Source organism: Convolutriloba macropyga, unplaced genomic scaffold (genome assembly GCF_964194025.1).
Source record: "Convolutriloba macropyga unplaced genomic scaffold, txConMacr16.3 SCAFFOLD_1109, whole genome shotgun sequence".
In the NCBI taxonomy this organism is placed as follows: Eukaryota; Metazoa; Xenacoelomorpha; order Acoela; family Convolutidae; genus Convolutriloba; species Convolutriloba macropyga.
The window spans coordinates 1-12,998 of NW_027452164.1; the positions used below are offsets into that span (position 1 = coordinate 1).

Genomic DNA, 12,998 nt, shown 5'->3' on the forward strand with positions numbered 1-12,998 from the left:
GTTGGTGGGGGGGGGGGGGGGGGGGGGTGCAAATAATATGCGCCCACTAAACTGGGGGCACGGACGGTAAAGATCCCAAGTCTCTTATACTCGACAAAAACTGCTAAATTTATCGGGATAATATTTAGGAATTACTCCGTCTCGGAGAGATTTGGCCAGCTATTTATGGCTGTTTATAGATATTAGCCCAACAACTTGATAATGATTAGAGAGTGCCCTAGCAACCTACACATCTTTATGAAAACAGGGTTTTCTTTATTTTTGCTGAAAATTCTATCAATACTTGTAGATTCTTGGACATTTCATGCAGGCTATGAGATGCCTCTAAAAAAATAAAATTGACCTAGTTATACTCGATTTGACTGAATTATGCAACCAATAATCAATTGAGAGACTAAATGATGTTATGAAATCAGTAATTATTTGTTTCGAACGTTCATTTTTCAAAGCATGTGGTGAAATTATGCAAGGATACTTGAAATTGCGTTTCTGTGACTCAAAATAGTTGAAAACGTTTTGACCATAAATTTGATTACTCTCAAACTTACCAAAAAATGCTTCACGCAGACGCCTGATGTGATAACTCTCTAAGGGAGTACATACTTCTTATCTGCAAGATAAAGATAAAATAAATTAGCGTCGTTTGAATTTCTGCGTTTGTCTTTAGCGAATGCTCACTCGGGTTGCAGATTTTACCCAAAAATAACGGGGACAAAAGTGTAAAGAGTGTAAAAAAATTTTATTATCCGTTTGTTCTCCGCTTAATAAGCGTGGAAATAAAAGTGTAATTTTGTGAATTATACGTAATAAAAGTGAAATTTCTTGCTTTTACACACTCTATGGTAAACTCTTTTTGACTGCACTGAAAATAAGTGAAGTGAATAAGGTATTTTGATTAAATAAAACAGTGTTTAATAATTTCAAATGTGATCATTAGTATCAAATTAGTATGCGCCCAAATAATTTGTTGAAGTTATTTTCTTGAAAAATGCAGTTAATTTTTGCATTATATTCGTTAGTTTAGAGGATAAGAAAAAATTAAATTCGTAGAAAACTTATTGATTGTATCAGCCCCGAAGATCAAAACCAGTAAAAATTAAACAAAACAAAGCATCGCATATTTTGCTCTTTGCAAACTTTCGTTTTCCTTCAATTTGATAAATCTCGAGCTGGACAGACAAGATCTAGGAAATAGGCAACTCTTAAAAAAACAACAAAACAAGCCAGCACGGAAATAAACTTCACTTTAACAGTCGTGTGGGGGTAAATTTGCGTTGTTCTTTTTCTGAGGGATATTTTTTCCTATCTAACCCCAGTAGGTGAGTTCTTCTCCGCGTTTTTTAATCAAACTTCCGACAGGAAACCATTTCTATGCAGCGTATTAAAAATTCGACGGAAAAAAAGTGCTATAGATATAAAAAAAAGGAAAAAAAACTTGGTAATGTGCGTTTACACATTTTGTTCAAATCCTGCTCAACCACATTTTTCGCTTAATTGAATACCAATTGAGGAAGAGATATAAAATTTTCAAAAACTCAAAAATTGTTCAAAAACAAATTTTGTATAGAAAAAAATTGCTTCCAACTCAAGACAATCAGTAAATTAAACATTGTCCGACTATATAGTCAATGAGACGTGCTATTATCAACAATAACAGAGGAGACAAACAACAAAATCGGATAACAACAACAAACATTTAATTTCAAAACTTAATGTCGAAATTTTTCGAACGAATAAAAACAAAAAACCAATCCAAAGTAGCGTCCAACAAAACCTATAGTACACAAATTAATTCGTACTTCACTTGAAACATTCTTTAATGATAATCGTTTCAGCAACTTCTGCAAAAAGGTCTTGAGATCTTTCAATAGTCGAAATGGAATATGTCATACAACTACAAAAAGAACGACAAAAATAAAAAAAATCAAATTTGAAGTACATTTCTGCGAAAAACAGGTGTCGAAGCCGATACAATAATGAGCAGAGCATCAAAAAATTAGTAATGCTCAAATATTGTTTTCTCAAACAACATTTGATGTGTGAACTGTAATTAATGAGAATAAGGAACAAACAGACAAGTTAAGAACACGTCTTTCGTTTTTAAAATTTTATTTGATTCAAAGTCATAAGAACCTTTTGCTAACTTTCGAAATCTGTAAATAGATTCCTGTGTTTATCCATAGAAGGTCGGTAAGAGTTGCAAACAGCAAAATTTTTTCATGCAACTTACAATGAGAACGACAAACAGTGACAAAAAATTCCAATACACTCTCAAGAAGACGGTGTCAAAGCCGTTAAAACCATAATGTGTTCAAAAAAAATAATTTGATCAAAATTGGTTCCTTTCTAAACTCTATCATTGTAATACATCTCCTATCAATAATGATGTAAGACAAGAAATAGAACCTCAAAGATGTGAAAAGGTCCAAAAATTGAAAAACTGTTGTGAAAACTCTTATTGCCAAAGCCGAAAAAACAGTTGTTTAAAACGTGAAACCGCAATGAATATTAAATATTAATTCATTCAAAAAACCAGATGAGCTGACTGGGCTGACCCTAAGCTAGACGTTGACTTGCAAACAATAGAAAAACTGCCCAAGCCCAATAAACATTTGTTTATATTGAAAAACTTTTCCCAGATCAAAAGGCTTATAAGATTTCGGCTAAATAACTAGATTGGTTTCTTTGCAAGACATCAAGAAGTCAAATGGATCTGTCATTTGTAGGCTTTTCTCTGAAGTATTCTACTCTGTAATTTTTACTTAAAAAGCAAAAAATGGAAAATATTTTTGGAAAAGACTGCGACTGAATAAATTCAGGATTACTATCTGATTGTAAAAAAAAGTAGACCAAAGTAGACTCAAGTTCTGCTATTAGTGTTCGTTCAATAGGTACACAAAAGAGTTCCAAATATTATTGACAGAAATCAGTTTACAAAAGAGTTGATATATCAAAACCATATGATGCATTTTGGATAATTATCGTGTTGAGATTACAAAAAACGGGCAAACTTTTATTTCACGAAATCTCTCATAGGAAGCGCAAATAAAAATTGCCCTGTCTGGACCAAACAAAACTTGCGTCAACCGTTTTAGCCCGACAAAATCAACAAAGTAGACTAAGGAAGCTTTTTTGTGACATTTTTTTAATAAAAAAAGCTGACTTTTCCAAAGTTTAGCAATATTTTAACCACAAAACTGGATCAAATATTTCAACAAGACTATATTATCTTTTGATCTTAAACCAAAAACACTATTTTTAACAAATTGAATATTCGGAAATTGTGAACAAAAACGACGAAAATAAGCAAAACGTTCACAAACCTCGAGAACTACCTGAAAAAAACCAACTTAAAATAAGTCTTCTTTATTATACAATCTAAGCTGAACGGGTTTTCTAATGGTAGCCCTCACAGCCCTTTAAAAAAGGGCTGTGAGGGCTACCATTAGAAAACCCGTTCAGCTTAGATTGTATAATAAAGAAGACTTATTTAAAAATATAGTTTTTTAACGCGAATCGAGTGTAACGTACCCGTACCCCCACGTACCCGTACCCCCTTTAAAAATATAGTTTTTTTAACGCGAATCGAGTGTAACGTACCCGTACCCCCACGCCACAGTTACAGAGCACGTGCCATTACGTTGTAAAACACTATGTAAAAATATGGCATGTGCTCTTTGGGAGTGCAAACAATATGCACCCACTAAGCTGAGGGGGGGGGGGGGGGGCACAACCGGAAATGATCCCAAAAAACAACTTTGAAAAAGGTGGTTGGGGTGAAAGGTAAAAAGGTAGATGAGAAGAGAGGGAGAATGGTAGTAATTTTTGGGGTAGGGAGGCGAACTGTTAAAAGGGTTGGGAAATTTTTAAAATGATATTTCCAGGTTTCACAAAGTCAGAAGATTTTAAATGCTGTAAATTATGGAGTTAAAACTAAATGTTCTTTAATTGTTAAAGACAAACTTTTAAAACAGAAGTCGTTGTTCGAAATTGAGGAAAAAATTGTTCATGAACTGCGGTACTACAGTTTAAGAAGTTGTAGAAAACCATTACTCCTCCTGGAGTCTGTAAAACACCGATGAGTCAATAATAGCAAATATCGGGGACATTTTTTAGTTCCAGACTGAAACAAGGACATTTATTAAAGTCGAGTCGATTTATTTTCATGGCTGATATCGGTCGAGGACAGAGTCTTGTCATAATTCCAGGCCTAGACTACGGTAGTACGCTCAAACGGCTATCAAACGGGGGGGGGGGGGGGGGGGTATGTTCATCTTACACATTTACACATCCAACATATGTCATACCGAGTTCTCCTCCAGTGCCATGGCTCCACTCTCAACCAGAACTCTGACCACTTCAGTATAGCCTCCAGCTGCTGCCAAGTGCAGTGCTGTTGAGTCTGTAGTCTGAACAGAGGAAACAGACACTGATCAGTAAAACTTAATAATTGTCATAAGGCTGTACATTGAGACATCATACCAGTCAAAGCAGCCTTACGATCTCCACAAAGTTACCTAAAAAGTTAACAATCAGAATGGGTCTCTTCTTATGTTTCTCAGGACGAATTCCCATCTTGTGCTTTTTCAACTGACTTTAATGGCTGTATGTAAGTAATTTCAATTGATATATATTATGAATTACATAATGTATTATGTAATTAATTAAATTGTTCATAATTTTTATGATAAAGGAGAAATTTATTCTTTCTTTCTTTCTTTAATGATCATAGTTTTTAATACAAACATGTAAATTTCAAAATTGGTAACGAAGTTTAGTTAATTGCACGCCAATCGATATTATCATTTGAAAATTCAAATTGTAAAGACAAAACCATATTTGGTGGTTTGTAAATTGATACGTAAAATGAAAATGAAAGTGATATGCGCACTTTGATAGGCGCATATCAAGGCGCACTTTCCGCTGAGGTATGACCAAAATTATACGATCCAAAATGAGGCTATGTCAAATTCACGTTTACTGAACGCATCTAGTTAAAGTTTTTCAAGTTTCTCAACAAATCAGATTTTTTTGAAAATTTTATGTTTTTTTGGTAGTCTATTTAAAGATAAATCATAGTGAAGCAATTACCCTAAATAAATCACTCAAAAGCAGCTACTTCCCTAGAACCAATATCTCGACAAGGTTTTAATTTCCTTGAGAAGGATCAAGATTCAATAAACAAGGTTCAAGTTCAGTTTCACTTGGTGTACTTTTTTCCCGTACCGAAGGTTCAGTGACAATCAGTAACCGGGTCGAGGTGTCACCGCCATTCAACGCAAAATTATGTAAGATAAGCGATGAACGATGGAAATTTTGTAAGATAAGCGGTGAACGCGGGAAATTTTGTAAGATAAGCGGTGAAAGCGGTGAAATTACATAAATCAGGCGGTGAATGCGGTGAAAAAAAATTGATTCCTGGAAGCGGTGAAATTAAATAAATTCACAGCTTAACTTAGTGGTGAACTTACATAAATTCACCGCTTAGAAAAAAGTGTTAAAATTGTGTGAGATCAGCAGTGAATGCGGTGAAACTAATGGGGAGTAAGGGAGGAATTGTTAGATTTAAGCCCCCTCCCCTATAATTACCCTTTAATCTTACATCTTTTTGACACTTTTTCATAAACGGTGAATTTATGTAATTTCGCCACAAAGGTGAGCGGTGAACTTACAAAAAATCACCACATTTTCCCACTAAAACATGTAATTTCACCGCTAAAATCGCAAATCTTACAAAAATTCACAGCGCATGTTTTACGGAAAGTAGAGTGACTTTGATTTAAATTCAAAACAAAAAAACTGGAAGTTAGTGAGAGATGGCGCAATGGAAGAAGAAGTGCATGACATGCAGGAGGTGAGAGTTTCGAAACATTGTAAGGGCGGGGAACTGTTTTAAGTTCGCCACTCACTATAGTGGTGACATTATATAATTTCACTGCAATTTATGTACAAAATTTGCGGTAAAAAAACAATTTTTCACCGCTTATCTTACATTTTTTCCGATTTTTCCTAGACCCGGGTACTGATTCAGAGAACAATTTCAGATAAATATTAAGATTTAGTACTGACTGATTCGAAAGGATTTCCGAACAAACTGCAAAGTAATTTCTGAATTTATCTGAATCAGAGCATAATTCAGAGAAAATTTTCTGTATTCTTATGAATCAGAAGATAATTCGGAATTAATCACTGAATCAGCTCTGAATCAGACAAATTCAGTGCAAAATGTGACGTGAATAAAACTCTGACTCAGTACTGAATTCGACTTAGAGTTAGGTACGGGCGGAAAAATCTCAAGAATACTAACCCTGTTTTTGTGGTTGACCACGCCCTCCTTGTTGAACCTGAGGAGTCCTTTGATCACATTTGTGGATCCCTTACTAGCCGCAATGTGAGCACAGGTGTTTCCCTCTTTGTTAGCTATTGACACTAACTCTGGTCTGTTGTTCAGAAACAGCTTCACAACATTCGAGTGGTTTGACTCAGCAGCTAAGTGGAGCGGAGTTTGACCATCCTATAAATTTTGAAATTTGTTAGAAGGTTGAGAGAGAACAAACTTAATTTGAGAAGCTCTAGGGTTCGAATCCCGTACTGGTTCATTTTCACAAGAGTTCCGCCTGCTTCCACCGCTCCGTTTAGGATCAAACAAGAACCCACCTTGATATGCACTTATTTTTGGCCAGCCAAATTAAAATACCGGTCGCTACGAGCTGGGCTCTGGTTTGGTCAAAAATCGTCAGATTCTTGAAAAAAACGTCGATGTAAAAAATACGAAAAAATACAACTGAAGCTTTCTTACTACGTTACTGAACAACCAAAACGATGAAGCCGAGCGGTAAAACATAGTGTTTGATCGTTTTCGGCCAGAAATCGTCATTTTATCAACACTTTCTGTATCTATTCTGTTCCCCCCCCCCCCACCTTAGTGAGCTTATTTTTTACGACCCCAGGCGCACGTGCTATATTTTTCACATAGTAACATGTATATATAACATATAATTGGGTGGCGTAAAAAACACTTGGGGGGGGGGGGGGAACAGAACAGAATATATCCCACTTTCTTATTAAAAGTAGAAAATTCTCATGTACGGCTAAGGATTTAAAAGATTGCATTGTGGTATTCACCCCATCGATGGCCTTGGCGTCGGCTGATAGACTAATGAGGGCATTGCAAACATCCAACTGTCCATTTTGAGCCGCCATGTGAAGTGGAGTCTTCTTGGCCTGCATAACAACTGTTAATATCAGTTATAAATTTATCATTTTTATCATCTGTTTATTGAACAACTATTTTCAAGGAATGGCACGCGTCTATAACAGTCAAGTTTAACATCTTTCTATGTCTCAGACCTAGACGCGTTTGATCCCCCCCCCCCCCCCATTGCAGTTGTAATCCTATAGGGATGAATGTTTTATTTGCGAAAATAATACAAATCCGCAGAACTTTGTCAATACGGGTTCAGCAACAAGTTTGGCCATGTTTAAGTTATTACGATTGAAGGCCTATATCTTTTTAAGATCTTTTCAAACAAGAAACTAATTACCGACAACATATAATGATCCACAAATACTAAAAACACATTTGCTTTTTGTTACAATATATCATTGTGAGAATGTCGTGAAAAAAAACTCATCGAGATCTAATAAACATCTTCAATTTTTATGTCACGCAGTACAGTTTCATAAAAACATAAATGCCTGGGCCGAGTTCTCAAGGCAAAAAAACGCAAAATTATGTAAGATTGACGGTTAATACGTCGAAATTATGTAACGTCTTACGCTTAGAAACGCAAAATTCGCCCCAAAAATATGTACGAAAATTGCGGAGATTTTTCTAACTTGTCAACGCTAGTTACGACTAATTTGAAATAATTTTGCCAAAATTCCTCAGTCCGGGTGGCAGGAGCTGAGACTCAACCTGGGCTAAATTGTGTCCACTTACCAATGTGACAATATCGACAGCTGCGTGGTGTTTTACCACGAGTAGATTGACCAATCGGAAGTGTCCATTCATGGCTGCCAAGTGAAGTGCTGTGACTCCCTGCTTAGTCCTGGCATTCACAAATGCCTGCATCTTCAGTAACAGGTCACAAGTCTCTAAGTGACCATTCGCTGCCGCCCAGTGAAGAGCTGCGTTCCCATGCTGAAAGTATTGCGATAAATTTACCATGTTGATGTGTCAGCGAGTGTAAGCGTACAATTTTGTGTAAGAAATGCGCTGAATGCGCGGAAATTTTGAATAAAATATACTGAAATTGTGTTGAAAATTTGGTCTTACACGCTGGAGATGCTGAAATAAAACTTTTTCAACATTTTTCCAGGATTTTCTCACAAAAAATTTAGCTCAGTTTTAGCACCTTTTTGACGTTTATTCAATGTTTCGAAAAGTTTTTATGGCGCTGAATCATTATGTTCCCACGCTGAAATTATGCAAACTTTCCTAAATTTTGATTTATTTCGATAGCTCTGAATTTGACAACTGAAGATCAGAAAAATGGTAGGAAAAACTAAATTTCAGGATAATTTTTAAAAACATCCTAAAGATAAGTTTTTTTCTACCATTTTTTCTGATCTTCAATTGTCAAATTTAATGTTATCAAAGTTGTCAGATAAAACAAAGTTCAATCAGAAAAAAAATAAAAACAACAGCGACAACTATTTTGTTCACCTGTTGGGTTATAATTACCTAATTGACATTTTTTATCAATGATGTCCTGATAACAAAAAAAATCGCAAAATGAAATCGCAATTGTTAATTAAGTTCTTTAACTGACCTCATCAAAGACATCAACTCTGGAGTTGTTTTTCAGGAGTATCTTCACAAGAGAGTAGTGACCTTCTTCACATGCTACTAGAAGCGGTGATCGTCCGTCCTAGAAAAATATAAAATAATGAGTAGTGGGTAATGTGTGTTATGCGACGACTTTCTAAACGAAAGCTGATCGAATAAAACATACAAGGCGGCTCGGTAATGTGCGATTGCACATAAGGTTCCGACCCCACTCATCCTCAATTTTGGCATAATTGTCTACCAAATGAGGAACAGATAGAAAAACACAAAAAATTCAAGTATTTTTCAAAAAAAAACTGGTGTATGAACGAAAAGATAGCCTCCAAAGCAACTAACTCAGTGGAGTAAAAAATGATGCATTAGGTTGATGAGATATGTCGATATTAAGAAAGCGAGCGACGACGAACGGCAAAATCAAACAACAATAACAAACATTAATAACATCAAAAAACTTATGTCCGTTTTAAAAAACAAAACTTAATAACAAAGTCAAATAGCTTCAGATAAAACTGAAAATAAACAATCAACTGGTAATTCACCAGAAAAAATGGTTATTCACAAGTTCATAATAAAGCTTGGTAACAATTAGACAAAAAAGAACAGAAACTTTAAAGTTAGAAAATTCGCTGAATTTAAAAAAAAAACAATCAGTTTCGAAGTAATGAAAACCATTAGGAATCAAATAAAATATCCCATTGGTTTACAATTACCAATGCTTCTATATAAGGGAATTAAGAACTCTTGGTATTCAATTTTTTATGCAGTTACAAAAAGAACAACAAACCGACAACAAACAAAAAGTCCGTGAAAACTTGCCATAAAATGCTTTGAAAGCCGTAAAGCCCCCAAAATATGTTCAATTGCACCTTCGTCGAACACCGATAATATATTATGTGACCGCTCATTAATGAAAATAAGCGAAAATTGGACAAAAAACAAAAAAATGCAAAATTATGTAATACTTGTTTTTTTCGAAAAAAAGTTATTCTCAAAGTCATGAAAGCCATTAATTACAAAATGAAAAAGTTGAATAGGTTCGTTCATTCTTCCAAAGAAAACCCTTGAGACCTGCAATTATCCAGAATATGTCTTAAGTCTACAAAAAGAACGTCAAATATGACAAAAATCAAAAATGAATTTACTTTTCTTTGTGAAAAATCCGTGAGGAAGCAAGTAAAGTCATAAAGAATTCTCTGAAAACAATAGATTTTGTGACACAAATCAATTTTGACCTTCCCTTGAATTGTATTACATGACCTCTCATTAACGAAACTAGGAAACAATTAGACCAAGAAGATAAAAGCAAGATTATTTAAAGCTTAATTTTAACCAAAAAAAAACTTATTTCCAAAGACATGAAAGTCATTAATAACAAAACGAGAAAAATGAATAGGTTCGTTTATTCTTCCAAAAGAAGCCCTCGAGACCTGCAATTATCCAGCATATGTCTTACGTCTACAAGAAGAACGTCAAATATGACAAAAAAAAACGAAAATTAATTTTCATTTTTTGTGAAATATCCGTCTCGATGCCAGTAAATTCATAACGAATTCTTTGAAAACATTGGATTTTGTGGCACCAATCCCTTTTGACACCTTTGCTTGACAAAAATAATGTCATCTTAAAATTTTTAATTAGCGAAACCAGGTGACAAACAGACAATAAAAGGAACAAAATTGAGAAGTGGAAATGTTTTTTTTTTTTCGTTTTGGAAAACAATTGTATTCAAAGTCATGAAAGCTATTATCTATTTGCTAATATCGGAACATCGGCTCATCTACTCTTCCAGGAAAAACCAATCAAACCAGGTCATCGTACAGGAAATTAGATACTACTAAAAGACAAAGTAGAAACGACAGTTAAAGACAAAAACAAAAAATTCAATTAAATTCTTCGAGAAAGTATTGTCGAAGTGGTGAACAACCACAATCTGTATCTTTTAGGATTTAAATATTATCAATTGTGCGTCATTTGAAACGCGAAAAATGTGATGTATGAACTGACAATCACGTGATAATTTGACAAAACTAGAAAATAAGAAAAATAGGCAAATATAAAAAATTAAAAAAAATTGTGAAATCTAGTAGTATTAAAGACAGAACACCATAGCTTAAGGCCTGAAACCGCAATAAAGACTACATTTGAATTCAGTGGAAAGAAGGAGCACTCTTTGATTGCTGACACTCAGCTATAAGTTGACCAGAATAGAGAAAAATGGAGGAAAAGTTCAATAAGCCATTTTTTAATTAAAAATCAAATATTTTAAAAGTCAAAACGACCATAAGCTTTCAAGCAATCAACTAAATAAATTACTTCCGAGTTAATTAGGAAGCCAATAGGACCTATCACTAGTAGGCTTTGATTCGAAACGTTCTGTTATTTAATTAATATAAAAAAGATCGAATTTTTTTATAACAAACCGACTGATGACAATCCGAATTATTTTTGGATTGTAACGGTCCAAGATTGGTACAGAACTAGTCCTGCTAATGTTGATTGTCCATTAAGAATATTTAGTTTTTGGAATGTCATTGATATAGATATTTTGTTTGTTAAAAAATCAAAAGTAAAAGCTGCGTTTTTGAAAATCAACGAATAAAGTTAGCGAAAAACGGCAAAGTTTTATTTACAGAGCACTCTCAACGGAAGATGAAGTGGAATTAGCCCCCGTTTCAGTCTACGAAGATTGTGTTAGTGGTGTCTGGGTGTGCACTTCCAGCAAAATTAATCAGAGTGGACTAAAGAAACTTTTTTCGTGCTTTTTTTTAATGAAAAAGTCTGAATTTTGTGAAATTTTTGGCCGGAATTTGTGACAAAAAACTCAATGAAAGTAGATGACAATGTTTTTTAACTTTAAACGTAAAATCAACAACATTTTCATGAAAAATTTAGTTAAATTTTATCAAAATTGGCGAAATTTTAGTCAAAAATTCCGAAAAAAAGGTGAATGAAATCAACGGAATTCACTCTATTTTCTCGAAAGTTTAAACCTCGATATCTCCCTGTCAAAAACTTGCTTCATTCAAAAACATTTATGATCACGCTTTCCCCTTAACCATTCAATTATACCCTAAGTGTGGATTCGTTTCAGGAAAACTTTAACAAACTGTATGAAGCGCATTTCTTAACGGGGGGATTTCTCCCCAAAGTCTGCCAAAGTCTGTAAATCAATTATTTCGAGCGCAGTCGATAAATTGCGTTATTGTTGCTTGGCTTAACATAAATGTGTGCAGCAGATTTTTGATATAATGACCTTCAAAATGATAACTTGAGGGGTTGAACGGCATTGTATCTACACCTTCAAGCATTGCTACAATGTTTGAATTCAAACATTGTAGTAATGCTTGAAGGTGTAGATACAATGCCGTTCAACCCCTCAAGTCATCATTTTGAAGGTCTTTATATCAAAAATATGTTGCACACTTTTATGTTAAGCCAAGCAACAATAACGCAATTTATCGACTAGCCTGGAAATAATTGATTTACAGAAAAAGTAATAAGTGAACACAATGTTTGTATAATTTTCGTTCCTTTAAAAATTATACAAACATTGTGTTAACTTAATACTTTTTTGCTTCCTTTCCATTTGGAACCTGGTTTACGAAACTTGGAAACAAAACTAATATAATTCAGAGGGTTTTCTCTCAAATGATTAGCGGGTTTTTTGTATAGGCAAAATAAGCTTGACAGCGGGAGGATTTCCTTGGCTGGCAAGCATAATTTTGCTCTTCGTGTAACGGCTGCTTTCCTCTAAACGACAAGTAAAATTTTATACTGCCCAGTTCGTTATGAGCGGTTTACAAGCTGTCGGGATTCTATGTTGAGCAGTTCGCTTTTGTAACGAACTGGGCGGTAAAAAAATTCCTTGTCATTGATATGAAAGCAGCCGTTACATTTGGTCCGCCGACCCGGACAGTGGAATACAAACCGCTGTCTAATCTCGAACAAAACAAAAGGCCAACGAGGCAATTCGAGTTGCACAGTCAAACAACGTTGAGCCAACTTTGTCGAAAACAAAACCACGGGAAAGAAAACCGTCAAACTGCGGCGTCAAAGTAAACAAATTGTGACTCGGTCACGTAGTCACAGCAACCTTGAGAGACAAATCAAGCACTGCGCAAAGCTGATTGAGCTAAAGGAGAAAGAAGGCTACGAACTGATCAAAAACAAGGATCGGCCTAGCAAAGATAAAACAGTATATAACCAA

General features: G+C 34.7%; 1 protein-coding gene across 1 annotated transcript in view; it reads right to left on the reverse strand.

The window, feature by feature from the left end:
* Nucleotides 1-4,307: 4,307 nt before the first annotated feature.
* Nucleotides 4,308-12,998, reverse strand: part of LOC142357265 (uncharacterized) — a gene marked incomplete at both ends in the record, with an annotated part of 59,361 nt that continues 50,670 nt past the window's right edge. Inside the window, 5 exons of the mRNA XM_075408918.1 lie at nt 4,308-4,409; nt 6,308-6,514; nt 7,126-7,224; nt 7,943-8,143; nt 8,775-8,873. Of these exons, the coding sequence (XP_075265033.1) occupies nt 4,308-4,409; nt 6,308-6,514; nt 7,126-7,224; nt 7,943-8,143; nt 8,775-8,873 (708 nt within the window). The remainder of the gene's footprint in view (nt 4,410-6,307; nt 6,515-7,125; nt 7,225-7,942; nt 8,144-8,774; nt 8,874-12,998) is intronic.